Source organism: Macrobrachium rosenbergii, chromosome 34 (assembly GCF_040412425.1).
Source record: "Macrobrachium rosenbergii isolate ZJJX-2024 chromosome 34, ASM4041242v1, whole genome shotgun sequence".
In the NCBI taxonomy this organism is placed as follows: Eukaryota; Metazoa; Arthropoda; class Malacostraca; order Decapoda; family Palaemonidae; genus Macrobrachium; species Macrobrachium rosenbergii.
In genome coordinates this window covers 8749672-8771272 of record NC_089774.1, presented here as the reverse complement: position 1 = coordinate 8771272, position 21601 = coordinate 8749672, and the positions used below count along the sequence as shown (strand labels likewise).

Below are 21601 nucleotides of genomic sequence, written 5' to 3'. Positions count from 1 at the left end.
ATATCTCTCCCAAATTCTAATCAGTTGTTATAAAGAAGATCCACTTTTACTAAAAATTTAGACAAAATTTACAGTAAACCTTCTGCATAGAAAAACTAAAAAAGAAATAAGACAAACTAACTAAGCCAGAAAATATAACGTCCATGACAGGAACAAATACTTTAATGTACACGCCACCATGTTTTAAATTCCTAATCATCTGAAATCTGGTGAAAAATACAGTTTTTCGCAACTCCCCGATTCCTTTTCAACCCTTCTATAGCTCTGCTTATTCGACTGTGCCCACCAGTTTATCATTGGTGATGAAATGTATAGAGTACATGAAACGTGAAGTTCTTTTATCTGCACAAAGTAAAACTGAACAGGAATAATTTCTCTCTATTTAGGATGAAAATAATTCAATATTTTCATTCACTTACGGTGAATCCCATTGGGTTGGTATTGATCTTCCACGGAGGAAATAATGGTCAGGATTACCTCATCGAGGTCCTCCCACTCTCAGTTGTAAAGTGTCCACCTTGACAAAGTAATTTTCGTTAATGTCTGTTACTTCATTACTCCTATCTCTCTCTCTCTCTCTCTCTCTCTCTCTCTCTCTCTCTCTCTTCATACCCTAGCCAAACCACATTAGCCAATTAACATGTATGCGCATAATTCATTGCTTAAATCAATAGAGCCTAACTGGCTTGCCAAAGTAACGCCAAGGCACAATTCTTTCCTTGACAAGGTTTTTGGTCCCTCGAGAACCGAGAGAGAGAGAGAGAGAGAGAGAGAGAGAGAGAGAGAGAGAGAGAGAGAGAGAGAGAGATTCCAAGACACTCCTAACTCAATCCTGAAGGCTCAAATTAGACTCGGGAGTGACGCTTCCTAAACTCACTTTCCGCTGGCATCTGGTTCTTCTTTCATTACTTTTTTATTTTTTTAAATTTTTTTATTTATTGTCTTGTTTCTGCTTTTTGTCGTTTATTTGAATTTTTCTTTATTCTCGATGCTTTCAATTTATATTTTTCAGTCACTGTATCTATTAACGGTTTAAAATTACAACTATTTTTATAATTTGAATTTTTAATAATTTTTTTTATTTCATTCTACCGTTTTCCAACATTACATTCTAACAGGCATTTCTTTGAATTTCCTACTCTATATATTCTTTGCTACATTGATCCACCGTTGAATTATGTACTGATAGTACTTAAAAAATCAAATCGATTAATATTACTCAAAGTACTCAGATAAACACCTCTTAGATTTGTCAATAAAATGATTTATTTATTAATTCATAAATATGGAATGGTCAAAAGCTCTTTAAATATAATTAGCAATGATTTATCAAGTGCAATGTTCTAAATTGCAAAAGGGGTCCATCTTCTTGTACAAATTTTTGTAATATTTCCTATTGGATATCTCCAGGGAAGGAATGTCTTAATTTCAAAGCTCCGTCTTGGCTGTATCTAGCGTCAAGCAAAGTGGGGTCAAGTGATTGACCTAGCTTGAAAGATAATTGCTTATCTTTTGTTGATTAGTCCTGTGAATAGTACCTTTGAATTTTATGCAGTCTGCATTTCTATCTTTGTCTGTGATTCTCTATTTATCATGTTTCATTGAGTCTAAATGATCTCTGGGTCCTCGTGTACTTTCTCTCTCTCTCTCTCTCTCTCTCTCTCTCTCTCTCTATTTTACATTTTGCAAAGCAGTTTCATTCCTGCACTTTTCTTTCCAGAGCAAGATAATGACTCTCTCTCTCTCTCTCTCTCTCTCTCTCTCTCTCTCTCTCTCTCTCTCTCTCTCTCTCTCTCTCTCTGTATTTCACATTTTGTAAAGCAATTTCATCCCCGCATTTTTCTTTCCAGAACAAGATCATGACTCTCTCTCTCTCTCTCTCTCTCTCTCTCTCTCTCTCTCTCTCTCTCAAACATTTTGTAAAGCAATTTCATCCCTGCATTTTCTTTCCAGAACAAGATTTCTCTCTCTTCTCTCTCCCACACAACACACGGGACCCACCGAAAAAAACAAAGCAAATCCGATTTTCCGCGAACATTAGCAAATATAATATATTTCATAAACTCCCCCTCTGGGACATAGCGAGTAAATACGAAAAAGCGAGAGAGGAAACAGCTGTGAATGTTCCCAGGGGTGAGAGAGAGAGAGAGAGAGAGAGAGAGAGAGAGAGAGAGAGAGAGAGAGAGAGAGAGAGAGAGAGAGAGAGAGAGGTCTGAGTATTGTTATTTAAAACTGCGGTATTATCCCATTTTTTAAATTTTCCTTTTGATTTGAGAGAGAGAGAGAGAGAGAGAGAGAGAGAGAGAGAGAGAGAGAGAGAGAGAGAGAGAGAGAGAGAGAGTGTCTGAATATTGTTATTTGAGACTGTGATATTATCCCGTTTTAAATTATCGTTGTGGTTGGAGAGAGAGAGAGAGACAGAGAGAGAGAGACAGAGAGCTTTGAGCCATTAAAATTTACCGTTAACATAAAGAAATATAATTTTTAATGAACAATAAAATAACAAAAATAAATCAGACACACCAACAGACGAAAACAAAAGAAAGCTGAACAACAAACAACAGCCAAACAAAAAGCAAAGAACTAAAAAAAAAATAAAAGCCTTGTAAGCAAACAAAAGAGGATCTCTACACAATCCTACACAATCCTACACAGTCATCTCCTGTAGGGGAACCAGTTATTACAAATGCCCTCGCAAGCTCCCTGATCAGTAAATGTTGTCAATGGCGTTCTTGGAAATAGAGAGATCCCACTTGGTAACCCCCTCTTATATCCCACACCCACACCCATTCCCCTTTCCCCCCATCCACACGCCCACACAAACCCACACAACCACACACACACACCACCCCTTACGCAAAGCCACGCCCATCCCACTTTATGAAAACACAATCAATAGACTTGGCATAAGTGGGTCAAGAATCCTTCTATATTGGAAGGGACTTAATTAATTACGATGAATGAGGGACTCTCGGAGAGAGAGAGAGAGAGAGAGAGAGAGAGAGAGAGAGAGAGAGAGAGAGAGAGAGTATTCTTAACTGAGTATTTCATTTCCATCAATATTTTGAATATTTAATTACTCCAGAATTCAAAGTATTTCAAAAATATCATATAGATATAGAACACCTGTTGAAGCTTTAAATTATCATTATCAGTCCCTGTTAGAGATATTTGCCTTGTATTTGGGATTCCTCTTCTTTTGCAACACTCCTTGAAAGGGACTGAATCAAAGGCATTATTCTCAATAGTAATTTTTTGCATAAAAATGGGTCCTCGGTGTCTTTTCTACACCAAGTATTTTAGTCACTGCTCTCTTGAGCTAGTAGGCTAATACCTGTTAGAATGCTTTCTGTAAGTCTTATCTCTGTCTCTCTCTGTCTCTCTCTCTCTCTCTCTCTCTCTCCAGTATTTAAGATATGTTACTATATATTTCATTATCTCCTCTCTCTCTCTCTCTCTCTCTCTCTCTCTCTCTCTCTCTCTCTCTCTCTCTCTGGTTATAATCCAGACAACCTAACAACTTCATCCTCTTTCAAATTCTCTTCCTTCTCTTACCCCATGTATATCTATCTGTCAGGTTGTTTTTCCACCTTGAACTACGTGCTAAGTCTCTCTCTCTCTCTCTCTCTCTCTCTCTCTCTCTCTCTCTCTCTCTCTCTCTCTCTCTCTCTCCTTTAGTATTCAGGGCAAGGCCTGCGTTCCGTGCTGAATAAAATGCAGCGTAATATGACAGGCACGCTCCTTTTTCTCACCTGTCGCGTTCTGCGACATCTAGAGGGTCGTGTTTTGCTAAGAGTTAGCTAAAAGTAGGACAATTTGGGACACTGTGGTTCTTACAGGGGTTATAAGGTATGCTTGAATTCACATACACATGCGCACATACACGTACAAAGGTTTTTTTTTAATGGGAATGTATGTTTTTATAAGTATAAATGCACAGAGAAAGTTTTTTTTAAAATAGACTGATATTGTTTGATTTATATTTGAGTGTTGAAATATATAAACAGGTTCATATATATATATATATATATATATATATATATATATATATATATATATATATATATATATATATATATATATATATATATATATGTGTGTGTGTGTGTGTGTGTGTGTGTGTGTGTACAAGAAATAGCCTATAGATATATAAATCAAGATTGTTGAAAAACAATGAAAGCAGATGTTTGATTATGAAATTTTTATTTTTTTAAATTCATTGTAGAATTGCCTGGTCCATCTAAATGTTGAAAATATGACTTATAAAAGGTATATATATATATATATATATATATATATATATATATATATATATATATATATATATATACATATACAATTACATACTTTATTTACATAACCATCAGATGAGAGGCTTGAAGAAGCCTGGCTCAAGTCATAATATGATCTCCCTCTCTTTCAAGTTCCTTCTCACGAGATAGAGACTTTGAAGTCTGCTTTGTGACAGCAAAAGTCCCTCCTTACATCTGAAGAATCATTACTCTTTCTTGAAAGCCCTGAGAAACACTACAGAATGACACACAAACCCCTGAGAAACACTACCCTTTTTTTTTTTGTTGACACACCACCACGAGTGGCGTAACACCGAGCCTTATGTTGAGAATCACTACTGGAAACGGATCCTTAACAAAGAGAAGAGGTGGCGCATGCGCAGAAGGGTATCTTTGGGTCTAAGCCCCGCCCACTTTTCTTTTAATTTCGAGATTTTTTCCTCCAAAAGGATTTTTTTCCAAGGGAAATGGGAGCAAAATCCATACACATATCGCTCTTATTTTTTTTTATGGGATATATCTTTTGTGCAACGAAAACCTTGAACGTAAATAAGAGAAGAAGATGGTTTTTCCTCCCACTGATTTAAACAATGGAAATGTCTTTTATTTGTTTGGCCAAAAATAGAACGTAGGACTTTTCTTTTAATGTTTACAGCCAATTGAAAATGAGCTTTGTAATTCTTTTTTTTGTGAATGGAGCTGTTTATCAGGGAAATTATATAACTACTATTTTATTTTTAATATTCAGGCAAAGAATTTAAAGCACTCTGTCCCATATCTGAAGAGAGCAACTACCCAGATATTTAAAATATTAATTTCATTTCTCATATGAAATTATTTTAGAATTTCTTTGATATTTTGCATGAAATTTTGTCACTATTTACTATTACTAAAAGATTAGTAAAATAGTTCTATATTTCTTTAATGATGAAGCCGATGGGAGGGGCATTCGGAAACCCATATGCACCCCAATTAAGGGACGAGGTCAAATGAAAGTTTGAAATCTTACAATTTACGGAATATATAAGCCAGGAAGAAAATTCCCAAGCCATGGAGTTTAAAGAACAATCTTTCAGCCATCCATCCCAAAAATGACGATTTTCCAAAGATGGAATTTGGGAAGGGGTAGCCTGACAGGTGCAACGGAGGTGGCTCAAAGGAAAGAAAAAAAGAAGCCACGAAAAATCTTCTCTTGCCTCTCTTGCCTTCCTTTGTGTTCCCAGAATAACTGACAACAACAATGAAATGAGTCATGGTTGAAATACACAGTTGTAAGAGTCTTGCCTTAATAAGAAAGTGTTATTTAGATGTAATCACAAATGTCATTAACCAAAACCACTTATAACTGACAATAACAATGAAATGAGTTATGGCTGAGATGCACAATTGTAAGAGTCTTACCTTAACAAGAAGTTGTTACGTAGATGGTAAATCCTGAGTTACTTGTTACACAAACAAACCCAGGAGTCGCTCACTGCACTAACAAAATCACTAAGAAATCCAGGAGGCGATCCTATTCCCGTTTTCTTTGCCTGCGGGGTAAACTAAATGTAAACGAAACAAGGATTGAAGACAGTTGAACTGAGGCTACTTGTACAATACTACCCTCTGTTAGGTTAAGAGTTTAAAGTTCTTTGGAGCCTCACAAGACTCATATTAGCTAGATGGTAAAATACCAAAGCATATGAAGTTTACAGTGTTGGAATTCTCTCTCTCTCTCTCTCTCTCTCTCTCTCTCTCTGTCTGTCTGGAACAAAAGATGCCCCATCATCTCCTGTCATATAACCCTTTCCTGTCAACCGTCAGACACCTATCATCCCCCCTCACCCCTCCCATTCACTCATTCTCTCATCTATACCCTCCCCCCATTAACCATTCACCCTTACACTACCACCCCACTACCCACCCACTCCCCCATTCCATGTCCATTCCATACACCCTCCCCCACTCCACTATACAGCCTCTGAGGACACTCGAAAACTCTCCAATTCCAACTTAACACCTTTAAGCTTTTGTCCCTCAAGACGTAATGATCTACTTGATGGGGCGGGGGTCGGGGGAACTAACCCCCTTCAGAGCCTCCGTCAGGAGGTGGTGTGTCCAAGGGCTCCTCCAACCCCAAGGACTTCTTCTTCTTCTTCTCCTCCCCCTTTTGTGTGAGATGACAAGGGACGCCCATTAGAAGGGTTAGGTTGAGGTTTGGTTCGAGTTTGGAAGGGGGTTGAGGGAGGTTGAAGGTTTCTTTTAAATATGAGAGAGGTTGAGTGTATATTATATATATATATATATATAGATATTGAGTATATATATATATATATATATATATATATATATATATATATATATATATATATATATATATATATATATATATATATATATATATATATATACTATATGTAACTGGTCACGAAGGTGACCTTTGAAAAGATGGTATCAGCTGTTCGGGAGATCATATGACTGTACACAGCAAGCATTAAAATGAAGAGAGAGAGAGAGAGAGAGAGAGAGAGAGAGAGAGAGAGAGATTGATAATGATGTAAATAATATGTATATGAGTCATTTCTTATGTTAGGAACGATAACCTCATGACTATTATTAGAAAACAGACCTCATGTCCTTTCTCTCTCTCTCTCTCTCTCTCTCTCTCTCTCTCTCTCTCTCTCTCTCTCTCTCTCTCCTAAACCCACTAAATCAACAAAATAAACATCCACGTAATATAAATAGGTTAAATTAATAATCACTTTTCAAAAAGATGAATTTTAAAACAAAATAACAAAAAAACATCTGCAAAATCAAATGATAACGCCATTACCGGATCAAATCGAATTTCTCCAAACGCCAGGCGCTGTCATGTTCCTATTAATGTTGCTTCAACCACATTTTGGGCGGAATTCAGGCGATGAGTCAGGTATTCCTCCGGTGCGGAACATTGCCGGAAGTTTTATTTATTTATTTATCTGTTTATTTATCTATCTATTGATCAAGGATTTTTTATTTTAGTTTTTCTCCACAAAACTTGTATATTGAAAATTCCATTAATTTTTTTCCCTCATTTGATATTCTCTTTATATTAAAACTGTTTACGTAGACGAATTTGGAAATGGTTGCAATAGTTTGATTTAATTTATAAACTATATATATATATATATATATATATATATATATATATATATATATATATATATATATATATATATATATATATATAGTTTATAAATTAAATCAAACTACTGCATCGATTTGGAAATTTGGGAAAATATTGAAATAAAAAATAATATCTTAGAAATTAAAAGTATACGTAACTGGTTGTTTATGTAATGTATAAAGAGAATATCTAATAAGGTAAAAATTAATGAAATTTTCAATATATAAACTTAAAAAAATAAAACTAAAATACAAAAATGCCTTGATTATTACAAGAAATATTTAGCACCAAACAAAAATTTAAATGTATTTATGATTCCTTGGCTTTAAGAAAACAAAAGCAATAAGAAAAAATATAATAAAAAATGAACAAGAGGCAGACGTTATATAACTGAACCTAAATAAAGATTGTCTTTAAACTTGCTGAGTCTGAAAAGGAACATGAAAAGCAATAAAGAAAACGTAAAAAAAAAATAGAAATAAATAAAAAAGACAAAAGGATAAAACGTGCACGGGAAAATGAATAAAGACGAAGCTAAAAAAAAAAAGAATAAAAATAATGAGAAGAGAGAGAGAGAGAGAGAGAGAGAGAGAGAGAGAGAGAGAGAGAGAGAGAGAGAAGGTTAAATTAAGAGCTTCCAAAAGTCAAGTCTTGAATAGAAGGGACAACACAGGTGAAAGAATTAAAGAAAGCTTTCATCTTTTTTTCTTTCTTCTTCTTCCTCTTCCTGAAAATTTCGTCGTGGAAAAAGAGACATGGGGGAGGAGGAGGAGGAGGAGGAGGAGGAGGAGGAGGAGGGAGGAGGAGGAGGGAGAGGAGGAGGAGGAGGAGGAGGAGGAGGAGGAGGAGAAGAGGCTTCTGAATACACTTATGCTGATATATTTGTACTTTTTTGAAGTGACTGTACTTTTGTTTTCATGTGTACTTACTTTCTGTGGTCCCAAGGGCACCTTTTGTTCAGTTGTTTGTGTGTGTGTTTTTTTTTTTTGCTTTTATTTGGTTTTAAATTGTAATATTTCCACTGAGTTGGTTTTAAGCTATATGTTAACTGTTGTTCACACACTCACTAATTCATAATAACTATATATATATATATATATATATATATATATATATATATATATATATATATATATATATATGACTTTATTTCCAAAAGCCTTTTGTTTTCTGGAAGTGCTGTCAAGAACTTCTCATATATTACCCTTTATGGCAATAATAATAATAATAATATTAATAATAATGCTAATAGATTCACAATTTCAGAAAAACCAAAGACTTTCGAACACCTGAACGGTGTTCCTCATCAGGTGTTCGAAAGTCTTTGGTTTTTACATAGTAATATATTTACTATATAATTGTGGATTTTTATTACTAGAATAATAATAATAATAATAATAATAATAATAATAATAATAATAATAATAATATCTATTCGTGACTGCAGGTCCTGTTCCAGACTTATTATTATTATTATTATTATTATTATTATTATTATTATTATTATTATTATTATTATTATTATTATTATTATTATTATTATTATTATTATTATTATATAACAAGTATCTTTTGAAGATTGTAGATCTTGTTCCCCAAATTATTATTATTATTATTATTATTATTATTATTATTATTATTATTATTATTATTATTATTATTATTATTATTATTATTACCACCACTCCACCTGCCATGCATTCAGATAATACCCACATCCTTCCAACTCTCCAGGAACCTTCTGGATTGTCTACGACTACATGAAATACTTCCAAAAAGAAGAAGCCAGCTATCTGGAGAGGGAACAGTTCCTGGAAATCATGAATGACATCTTCAAGGCACTGACACCACTGGAAAGGGAAGCCATCATTTTCCAGGTGAGATAATTAGTGGTTAGGTTACCTGCTGAAGTCATTTAAATCCAGGTGGGATAAAATGGTTTTACAAGGTGATTCATTTTTAAGGCAATGCATAATTTTTGTTGTTTGAATTTTCCGGGTCAGGTATAATTGTCTTGCAGGTCAGGTCATTTTTTAAAGGTGAGATAATTAGTGTTTGTTACCTGGTGAAGTTATTTTTATGCAGGTGATATTAACTGTGTTTTTACTAGCCAAGATTACTTTGTAAGGTAATGCAATTTTTTTTTCTGTGTCAGGTAGAATTGTCTTTCTGTTTAGGTCACTTTTTTTTACAGGTGAGATAATTAGTGTTTGTTACCTGGTCAAATGATTTATCCAGGTGAAATTAAATAGTAAAATGAAACATTATCTATTTGAAAAACTATTTTGTTATGATGTAGTTATTCCCAGGTGAAATCTTCTGGATTTATAAAGCTGTTTCAGTTGTGAGTAAAAATATTTTTGACAATTTGTAATGATAATATTAATGAATACTTATCCAGATGAAATTGTTTTTCAGCTATGGTCATTCGAATTTATCTCTAAGTTAATTCACTTTTCCAGGTCTGATAATTATTATTTCATCAGATTAAATTATTTAGTTAATCTGAGCTTATATTTTTTAGTGATTCCTGATTAATAAAAAGAACAAATTTTCCAGATGAGAACACATGAATCTTTTACCCCAATTTTGCAAATGATCACCAATATAATCTGAGTGTTAGATAACTATATTTTCAACTGAGACTGAGATAATTGGTTGATTTGAATGGTAAGATCATTGAATAATCTGCCAGAGGAGATCATTTATATTTGATTATTTTTTTTCAGTAGTCTAATAAGCTTTCTGGAATAATGATCGATGTAAATATTGAATATAAATCTTTTCTTATTTTCATAATAGGCTTAAGATTTAGCTGGATTAAATGTCTAAATTACAATATTTTCATTAAAGGGAAACTATAAATTTCTAAAATGTGAAAAATACTCTCTTTTACTCTCTGTATCTAGAGAGAGATAAAAAAATTAATTTTTCAGAACCCCCTCTCTCTCTCTCTCTCTCTCTCTCTCTCTCTCTCTTCCTGAAAAGACAAATAATTGGTAATGCAATCCAGGCTGAATGTTTTCCTTTGTACCAGAGCTCCCATTACGCCATCCTTCGTTCTCTTCCATTATATGCACAGGAAAAATATTTCGTAATACCTTTCCTTAATCTGTTTCAGCCTTCTCTCTCTCTCTCTCTCTCTCTCTCTCTCTCTCTCTCTCTCTCTCTCTCTCTCTCTCTCTCTCTTCTTGTCTTGTCTGTGTAAGGGCATATTTACGTATGTTTATTACAAAACTGGAAGAGAGCTTTTATATATTTTATTAAAATGTGGGACAACTCTCTCTCTCTCTCTCTCTCTCTCTTTGGATTTGTCTATATGTCATATATGTACTTACGCATAAACATTTACAAACTCTCTCTCTCTCTCTCTCTCTCTCTCTCTCTCTCTCTCTCTCTGGATTTCTCCATATATATAAATTTCACTCTCTGAAGCTCGCAAGTCAATCTATATATATATATATATATGTACTTAAGCATAAGCATTTACAAACTCTCTCTCTCTCTCTCTCTCTCTCTCTCTCTCTCTCTCTCTCTCTCTCTCTCTCTTCTCCTCTCCCCTCTTTTCGACCATCAGCAGTCCCTCCTAACCGCCGTTTATCAAGGCTCGTATTTCGATCCAGCCTCTTTTGCCTCGCGACTTTGAAAGGCCACACGCCCACTCTCGTCCTCTCTGCATCCTTCCCAGGATGCAGTTCTAGGAACAGGATGTTTTAAATCCTATGGTAACGTTCTCCCAATTACTGGGGGAAAGAGCTATATAGCTGGAGAGAGAGAGAGAGAGAGAGAGAGAGAGAAGAGAGAGAGAGAGAGAGAGAGAGAGAGAGAGCAGCTTAAAGTTTCACACAGATCACAGACAAGTTGAAAACAAATCAGCAAAGTCATTGTAGAACGGATCTTTGGCAGATGCTGGATAATTGCATGAAATACTGGTTATGGCTACCTAAAAGTCACTGACTTGTATTCAACATGTTGGTGACATGTATGCAACAAGTTCCCAACAAGTGTTTATTACAGATTTCACTGCCGTGTGGACCCACCTGTGTCATACTAAGATTCATGTATCTGTAGCAATAAAAACTACTTTTTCCACCATACTTGTCACTGACTTGTATTTAACATGTTGGTGATATGTATGCAACAAGTTCCCAACATGTGTTCGTGATAGATTTTACTGTCCTGTGAATCAACCTGCATTCTCAAAGCAGCAAAGTCATTTAGACATAGTTTCAATACAAAAGTACTTTTTCCACCATACTTGTCACTGACTTGTATTCAACATGTTGGTGATATGTATGCAATAAGTTCCCAACATGTTTATGACAGATTTTACTGCAACAAAACCTTCTAGATATTGTTTCACTGTCACACTAAGATTCATACAGCTATTGAAATAAAAAATAGTACTTTTTTCACCATGCTTGCAATTTTTCCTTACAGTACACTGACTGGGAGCACATCAACAATGGCTTCCTCTACCAGAAGGCCGTTGGGGAAGTCGTGGGCGACTACTATTTCGTGTGTCCTTCCAACCTGTTTGCAAACCTCTACGCCGCCCACTGCGACACAGTATATTACTACTTTTTCACTCATGTGAGTATACTTGGAGCTGAAGTATTTGAGTATGTATACTTTATTCATATAAATATACTTGGGATTGAAGTGTTGAAGAATGCATGGTTCACTCACATAAGTATACTTGGAAATGTGGTATTTAAGTGTGTGTACTTCACTCATTCAAGTACACTTGGAACTGATGTATTTAATTATGTGTACTTTACTCATTTAATTACACTTGGAACTGAAGTAGGTTTTCTTTGGTTGATAAAGAAGTTATAAATGGGTTAAGATTATGCTATCTAGTTATTAAGAGACAATAAATGTATATTCATATTACTGTGACCACTGAAGATAAGTTAAACTTGGTACGGCCGGTAACCGACTAGGTGACCGCCAAAAATGTAATTGGTAAATCCCAGGGGGTCATCAAAATTCAGAGCTACATACATCAACAAATCTGTCAAAAAATCCTTGTTGTCAAAATCCACCTAAAAATCTATGGATTTACTCATAAATTTAACAAATCTATAAAAAAAAAATCTATGCATTTTTCTCATCATCTAACAATTTTTTTAAAAATCTAAGGAGGTTTCTCATAAACTAAAAAATATATAAAAAAAACTCTAAGGAGTTTTCTCATTAACTAACAAATCTACAAAAAAATCTAAGGAGGTTTCTCAGATTCTAAAATATCTGATAAAATAATCTATGGTATTTTATCATAAACTAACAAATCTATATTACAAAATCTTCTGCATTTTCTCATACAAAATCAACGTGAATATAAAGTAAGAAGATTCTCAGCCTTTTAATAAATGGGGAGGTGCCAATCCCTTGGGAAATCATAAATTATTATTATTATTATTATTATTATTATTATTATTATTATTATTATTATTATTATTATTATTATTATTATGGTGCCAACGTCCCTTAGGAAATCAGTTGTTTTCTAAAACTATTATTATTATTATTATTATTATTATTATTATTATTATTATTATTATTATTATTATTATTATTCATAAAAATCTTATAACCACATGAGTCACTAGAATGGTGAAGAAATCCACAATGGTATAAGCAAAAATATATGTTAAAAATATTTGTAATGTGTATTGACACTTATAGTGGGTTTCTTCACCATTATTATTATTATTATTATTATTATTATTATTATTATTATTATTATTATTATTATTATTTTTATTATTATTATTATTATTATTATTATTATTATTATTATTATTATTATATTATTATTATTTTTATTATTATTATTATTATTATTATTATTATTATTATTATTATTATTATTATTATTATTATTATTATTATTATTATTATTATAATGAGTTATTCTCTGAGGGCAGCAATCTCGAATATGTAAAACTGAATTAATGAAAACAAAGAAAAAATAACTTCAAAAAGGCGAAACGTTCAGCAACACCATACAAAACACAGGAAAACACAATCAAAGAAAATCAAAACAAAAACTAAACAACGAAAACAAACTTCGGGTCCCGGAAATCCTGCAAAGGTGAGCTGTTAGGAGTGAAGGTCCCTGATCCTCTCCCCCCTCCCCTCCCTACCCCCTCCAGAACTACAAATAGGAGGCTACCCCCCGCCCCCTACAGTACCCAGCCACCAATCCTCAGTAAGCATCTTAGAGAATCAAACGTGGTGGTGTTATCTTCTCTCTCTCTCTCTGTCTCTCTCTCTCTCTCTCTCTCTCTCTCTCTCTCTCTCTCTCTCAGCCCTTCAGGGTATGGACGGTTTATAATTGAAGGCAGAGGTTTACTTACGTCGTCCAAAGGTGGGATTATAACCCCTGACTCACAACCCGCGGTTATAATAGGGATGGAGATGGTCGCTCTTTGTTCGACTCTCAATGTCTCCCAGTGTATACAAATGTCTCTCCTCCTCCCTCCCCTCCCCCCTATCCACCTCTAGTTTCTCTCTCTCTCTCTCTGAAAGCTTTTGGATGCAGGCTCAAATCTCTCTCTCTCTCTCTCTCTCTCTCAACCTTTCAGATACGGAATACCTCGTAGCTTTGGAGCGGAAGAAATCCCAAAGACACAGGTCGTTTTGATGTTTGAAAGAGAGAGAGAGAGAGAGAGAGAGAGAGAGAGAGAGAGAGAGAGAGAGAGAGAGAGAGAGAGAGAGAGAGTGGTCCTCTGAGGAGAGGTTTAGGCTTAGGTTAAACCTCTTACCTAGAACCTTCAAAACTAAATGCCTCATGTAAGCGTTTCACCTTCCACTCCAAACGCACACACACACACAAATATATATATATATATATATATATATATATATATATATATATATATATATATATATATATATATATATATACATAATTTCCTGCTTCTAAACATTGGCTAGAAGCCATTTTTGTCGTCACAACATTTTTTTAACCTATTTTACAAATTTTATCCAAATCTCAAAACCGGATTTAAAAGATAAAACACTTAATTCTGAAGGAAAATTATTAGAATTAAAGTATATTGTAATAAACAGTAACAAATATACAAAAGAAGTAAGATAAGTTAAAATAAAGTAAATTTACCACAAAGAGTAACTTCGTGATATTGATGTTAATATTAATAGCGAAAACTTAAATTAATATTTTAGATATATTACGACAGGAAACTGCAAATTCAAAAGGAAATGAGATAAATTAAGATTAAAACAAAATTAAGATGAAGATAAATACTTCAAAGGGTCACTTTCAAGTATTATAGTTTAAGGTTAAAGGTGAAAATTAAAATTGAATATATATATATATATATATATATATATATATATATATATATATATATATATATATATATATATATATATATATATATATATATATATATATATATATATATATATAAAGATACAAAGATACAAATTAAAAAAAAAATGAAATGAATTAAGATAAAACAAAATGAAGATAAATACAAAGGCTACAAAGGGTCACTCTCAAATATTACAGTGTAAAATGTAAAGTTAGAACTTGAGTTCCAACTGTAACACTTCAGCAATTGACCTTTAAGAAGTTCATTTTCCAAAGTTCAAAAGTTCCCGAAGGAAGTCCGAGCTCAAGAGACACTTGACATTTGGGGACGGAGAAGAAAGTGGAACTTTTTCCCCACGGAGAGAGAGAGAGAGAGAGAGAGAGAGAGAGAGAGAGAGAGAGAGAGAGAGAGAGAGAGAGAGAGAGAGAGATCAAAGTGTTTGTTTATTATTTTTCGTCTAAATGCAAGCGATGTCCTGTTCTGATTGTAGGTGAATTGAGAGAGAGAGAGAGAGAGAGAGAGAGAGAGAGAGAGAGAGAGAGAGAGAGAGAGAGAGAGAGAGAAAGTAGAAAGACTCCCTCTCTCTCCCTACTCCTAAAAGACACCCATTCAAACAAAAGAAAAATCTCAAATAAAACAGACATTAAAGAAAGTCGGAAGAGAGAAAAGGTGAAATTGGACCTCTCTTAATGGGTGGGGGAGGCCTTTTGAGAGGAACGCATTGTTTAGAGAAGAGGTTTCCAACCGGGACGCCCGGCAGGAAACGGCTTCGACGGTGCTTCCGGTTTCGTCCTAAGACGGTCGATGCCAGGTCCCCCCAGGGTAAAAATGACCTGTTGTTTTGGGGGGGTGGGGGTGGGGGGACTTGGCTCTGCCTGGTTAAATTGCTTAGATGTTATTTTGAAGGGGATGGTATCAAGAGAATAAGAGCTCTCTCTCTCTCTCTCTCTCTCTTAATATCATCTGTCTAAATGTGATAATTTTGTCATTACACATATAGTATAACAAAGTATAAGGCAGATAAACTGTAGCATTAAGTTTCTCTCTCTCTCTCCCCTTTAACATTATCTATCTCCTCCCCCCCAGAGGACGTCTAACAACCCCTGGGGCAAATGGATGGGGGTCCTACACGCTGACGAAATAGACTACGTCTTCGGGCATCCTCTGAACAAGAGCGAAGGGTATTCCGAGTCGGAAGCCGAGCTATCGAGAAGGATCATGGGGTATTACAAGAAGTTCGCAGCCACGGGGTAAGTGTGAGGTTTCCCTACAGGATTCGAGGGATTGAGGGGGATTCGTGTGTGATTCAGAGTGATTTTTCGATTTTTTTTTTATAGATTCGTGTGATTCTGAGTGATTTTTAACATTTTTTTTATAGATTCGTGTGATTTATAGTATTTTTTGTGTAGTTTATAGATTCGTGTGTTTCATAGTACTGTTTTGTGTAGTTTATAGATTCGTGTGATTCAGTGTCTTTTTCCGGGCGTTTTATAGATTCACGTGATTCATAATGATTTTTTTGAGGCTAGTTATGATTCGTGTTGTGTAAAATGGTTTTGTCATTTGAATGAATCATTGTGGAGTGATCTGTGATTCGCGGGACGTGGGAGTCTTAATAAGTAGATTTATATAGGCAGTAAATGATTCAAATACTGACTTATGATTCAAATACCGGGAGAATGATTTCTGATTCATATAATAGTTTTACTAACTCATGATTCGTGTGACTTAGATGAGAGTTTCAGAGGACTTTGTGGTATGAGCAGGTGATTCATGATTCACGAAGTTTGATGAGGGATTCATAATTCATAAGAATCATTGGATTAAATTGGTTGCTAATATTCATGTTGGTTTTAAGTGTGTTTTAATATTTACAAATAAAAAGATAAATAAATCAAGAAATAAATAAAAATACAAATAAATAATTAGGTTAATTAATTAATTTTTCAATAAATTAATTAACCAGTGTCTCCTAACCTTATCTGTGTTTAATTTTATCAGAGGATATTTGTTGATAACAATAAATAAATTCAAAATAATAAAATAACCAGATTAACTAATAAAAAATAAATAAGTGGATAAATAAATAAAAAGATAAATAAAAAGACCTTATTTACTTACTAACTAATAAAAATATTTTCTTAAACTTTTGTTTATCCCTCCTTCAGGAAACCTGTAGACGACAAAGTGAACTGGCCTAAGTACACTGAAGGCGAGCCTCAGTACTTCGAGTGGAACGCCGCCAGGGAGAGCATCGGAAAAGGCCCCAGGGCCAATCCGTGCGCCTTCTGGAACGAGCTCATGCCTCTCCTGGAGGAGAAAGGAGGTAAGGTGGGAGGAGGTCTCACTCCTGAAGGAGATGTCACAGGGAAAAGGGTCTTAGGTGAGGTAGTGTCTCTTTATTTGAAGGAGGGCCTTTCTTTTGTGAGGGTAGGGGTGCATCTCCTGAAGGACTTCCTCCTGAAGAAGGGGAAGGGTCCTCTTTAGCTGAAGGAAGGTCTTTCTTGTGAGGTTAGGGGTATATCTCCTGAAGGACTTCCTCCTGAAGAAGGGGAAGGGTCCTCTTTAGCTGAAGGAATGACCTTCTTGTAAGGTTAGGGGTATATCTCCTGAAGGACTTCCTCTTGAAGAAGGGGAGAAGCCAGGAGAAGTCCTTCAGGAGGTATGACTTCTTTATGAAAAAGCTTTCCTTAGACCTATGGAGGACTTTCTCCTAGGAAGGACTTTCCCAGGGGAGTCCTTTCCATGAAGAAGTCCTTTATTCGAAGGAGAAGTCTTCTAAAAACCAGGTCTCGTCCTGAGGGAGGATTTTCTCCTGAAGAAGAAGGTCTTCTTACATAGGAGAATCCTTCTCCTGAGGAAGGGATATTTTTTCTTAAATGAATCAGCTATAAAAGACTGAATAAATTAAGTAAATTATAAGAAATATTAATTAAGTACAAAATCATCTTTATTAACTGAAAGATGAAAAAATTAATAATTATTTAGTTTTTCTAAAATCTTTTTGTGGATTTCAAAGCAAATTCTTTACTATTCTTTATTTAATAACAAGAATTAATAATCATGCAAAGTATATTTATAAAACCCGTTTAAGAATTTTAGATTACAAATTAGATGCTGATGTATATTTAATAGCAAGAATGAATAATTATTAAAAATATCTAATCACTGAATTATCACTTTCCAAAGCCATCATTATACATAATGTGCAAATTCTTCACTCTTTCTAGGAAACTGAAAACACAAAGTCGATGCTAATTGATGTTTAATAATCAAATAAATAATTTTTCAAAAATATGTATTCAATGAATTATCACTTTCCAAGCCTTCACAGTAAATTTGAAGATAAGAATTATGTAAATGCACGAAAAAAATAATTTTTCAAAATAGTTATTCATTGAATTATCAATTTAAAAGCCTTTAATACACATAATTTGCAAATGTAATTTTCTAAGATACTTTTAGGCAATTTTAATGCAAATTTGAAGCTAAGAATGATATAATTACACGAATGGACAGTGATTCAAAACAGTTATTTACTGAATTATCACTTCCCAAAGCGTTCATTGTATAGAAAAGCAAGTAATTTTCTAAAAACCTCTCGGGGCATTTCACAGCAAAGTTGAAACTGAGAATTATGAAATAACACAAATGAATGTGATTCAGAATTATTATCCACTAGATTATCACTTTTCAAGGGCTTCTTGAAATGCAAAAAGTATTTTTATAAAGCTTTTTTTGGAATTTTAAAGCTAATTCTATGATGATTCATATTTGACAACACGAGTTAATAAGTACTGAAAATATCCATTCACTGAATCATCACTTTGAAAATCTTCATTTTATATAATACTCAAATTCTTCCTCTTTCAGAGACCCCAATATGCGAGAGCGAGATGCAGAAGGCTTTGAACTCCGGAGTCTCCTCAGGGGTCAAGCTGGCCCTCTGTCTGGGCAGCCTCGTACTGGCGTGGCTCTTCTAGAAACCTGTTTGCCCCTGGGTTCCCCAATTGTTGTGTATAATGGTTTCGCCACGATGATTATTTTCCCGTTGTTGAGTTCCGTGTGTATATTTTGAGGGACAGTGAAAATACGTAGGTGGGATGCTTTGAAAAAGGGCTCTAAGGAGTCTGGGATTATACAGACAGTGTATAATCTCGCGTGTCAGTCTGTGGCGATGAAGTCAGACTTTGTTCATGACCAGAAAAGGGTCATTATTTTTCGTGTGTGCGCGGATGTCATTGTCGAGTCGATGAGTTCATTAAATTGACCTGTTTTGATTTTTGACATTTTAGGGCAGTGATGAAGACTGAAGGAAGTCACATGCAGGATGATTTGATTTTTGTAAAATGTAAACAAAAGGTTTGTTTTTAACATCAAATTGCAAAAGAATTTTCAGTGTGCATTGTAATAAATTTGCAATGAATGAATTTAACTAAGATCAGAGAAGTGATGTATGGAAATTCTAATTATTAATATAATTATCATTCCAGTTGATAAATTTGCTAAAGTTTTCACCCAAAAATAAAAGAAGAAAAGTTTTTGTCATAACAGAAAAGGTAAAAATTCATTCTACATCAGAGTCCTCATACATGAGAATCAATACAAAAACCTGTGTTATGATGCGTCATAAGGTGACTTCACTTCATGCCCTGCGTGACTTTCGATTACGGCTTGAACAAAAACTCTTCGATTTGTGTTTGTTTTGAAGCGAAGACCTGTGTACTTGGTTTCGTACGATGCGCAGAATGATACAGCTTCTTTTGTGAATTTCGTCTTTGCGAGAAAATATTTGAAATACGTAAAAATAGACGACAATTTTCCACGGTTCTGTCGACAGCAAGTTTCTCAATAATCAGGGGGAGCAGTATCTTACCAATCGGTTATATGATTTCGTCGAACGTTCAGTAATGTTTCTCAGGAAACCTTTCGAGTATGAGATGATTTCTGTCGTTATTTCTCTATAACAAAAACTTTCAGTAATTCGTTTGACTAATTCTTTTCCAAATGGTTGATTTCACCGAATTTTCAGCACACAATCTTCGGTAAAATAAGTATTTTGTTACATTTTTAACGTTGAATTTTTCAAGAAACTTCTGTGGACTGAATGTGTAAAATACGTAGGCAGCGATTTTTTGACCTATATTCTTTAGAATATGCTAATTTAGAGCAATCCTGATTCGCGTCAGCTTTAAAGAATTTATTGATTTGTAGATTAAAATATGATAATAATAATAATAATGATAATAATAATATTACCCTCCTGGAAAAGAAACAAAAAATAGTCTTTTGAAATGAAAACATTGACAGTGAATTTATTTTTGGTCGAAAATGAAAAAAAAGGAAATAACAGAGAATTAAAATGTCTCCTACAATATATTCAAATCATTGTGAAATTATAGTTTTGAAATCACAACATACAACAAAAAATTAATGAAACAGACATCAAGATTTTCACAGCAAAATCATCATGAAAATAATTTTTGGAAACTCTGAGAAACAACTGATGAACCAATGTATGTATTTAGAAACACATACATGTTACAAGACCACATACACATTTACATACATACACACACATATGTATGTATATATATATATATATATATATATATATATATATATATATATATATATATATATATATATATATATATATATATATATATATACATAAATACATACATACATACACCCTTCCATTCTTTCCTCAGCTCTTTCAAAATAATTTTATTCCCAATAATATCAACTTATGCACTTCCTAGTTTTTATTATGACCCAAGGATAAGACATCAATTAATATTTTATTAATTGCACACTGATGTCAAACAAAAAAATATAATTGAGTAGGGAAATAGAGAGAAAAAAAGAATGAAATAGTAAGATGAAGAACAAATGATAAGTGAATGATAAACTTCAATAACCAAGAAGGAAATACTTGCACTATAATTGATATTTTTTCCCAGTTCACATTCAAATATAAATGGCAAATAAGCCCCCCTGCCTTATTGATACAATCTAAATTCAATTTACAATTCCAATTAATTTCATTGACATGACAAACAAGGAATTTGGCATAAAAAGAGCTGAACATCAAGTTAAATTAGTAAACAAAAAGATGTATTGTTTGAAAATCTTTTAAGTTACTGGAAAAACAGATCTGTTAATCTGTCAACATGCCTCGAACTTCTCACTGAATCACATTCAAACACAATTCCTTGTAAACACAAAGGCTAATACGATGTATAGGATCAAGAGTATTGTCTTATATCAATGATAAAATATTTATTATTTATCCCTTGAAGTAAGAAACACAGTTAACTGATGAAGCACGTCTATAGAATGTATATTGTTATTCTTTAAGAAAATACTTTAAGAGTGACAAACACAAAACATGAATTAAGTTTGGCTTTTAGAGTTTAAATGAATCAACAAAAAATTATCTCTTTGTCTCGTAGTTTCTGCTCGAGTAGTTGGTTGAGTTTAATTGTTTTGTTTAAGCAAAACAAATCTATAGTTATCTTAGAATATCTCAGCTGAATGAATCCAAGCTTCATTTTGAGTCCTTTGTCTGAAATCTTAGAAGTTTTTTGGTGTCATAAAAACAATCGTGACTCAGTTGTATGACACTGTGAATATTTCTATGTATTTCATATAACATGAGAAAGATACAGAAATATAGAATACTATAGAAAAGCACAATAAATAAGACAATAAATGTAGGAATACAGAAAGCTTAAAAAAAAAATTATAGAATCAAAGGAGACGACGAAATACAATAACTAATTTTTTCAGGCGTGGAAATATCCAAAATA

The 21601-nt window shown here is 33.7% G+C and overlaps 1 protein-coding gene across 3 annotated transcripts in view; it reads left to right on the top strand.

Annotated features, from left to right (window-relative positions):
* LOC136856160 (acetylcholinesterase-like) overlaps positions 1–19344 on the top strand; it is a 143304-nt gene extending 123960 nt beyond the window's left edge. For all 3 annotated transcript variants that reach the window (XM_067133830.1, XM_067133829.1, XM_067133831.1), the window contains 5 exons: positions 9175–9317; positions 11881–12033; positions 15873–16036; positions 16955–17112; positions 18660–19344. In XM_067133830.1, coding sequence (XP_066989931.1) covers positions 9175–9317; positions 11881–12033; positions 15873–16036; positions 16955–17112; positions 18660–18769 — 728 coding nt within the window. In that variant the 3' untranslated portion in view covers positions 18770–19344. The remainder of the gene's footprint in view (positions 1–9174; positions 9318–11880; positions 12034–15872; positions 16037–16954; positions 17113–18659) is intronic.
* The last annotated feature ends 2257 nt before the right edge of the window (positions 19345–21601 follow it).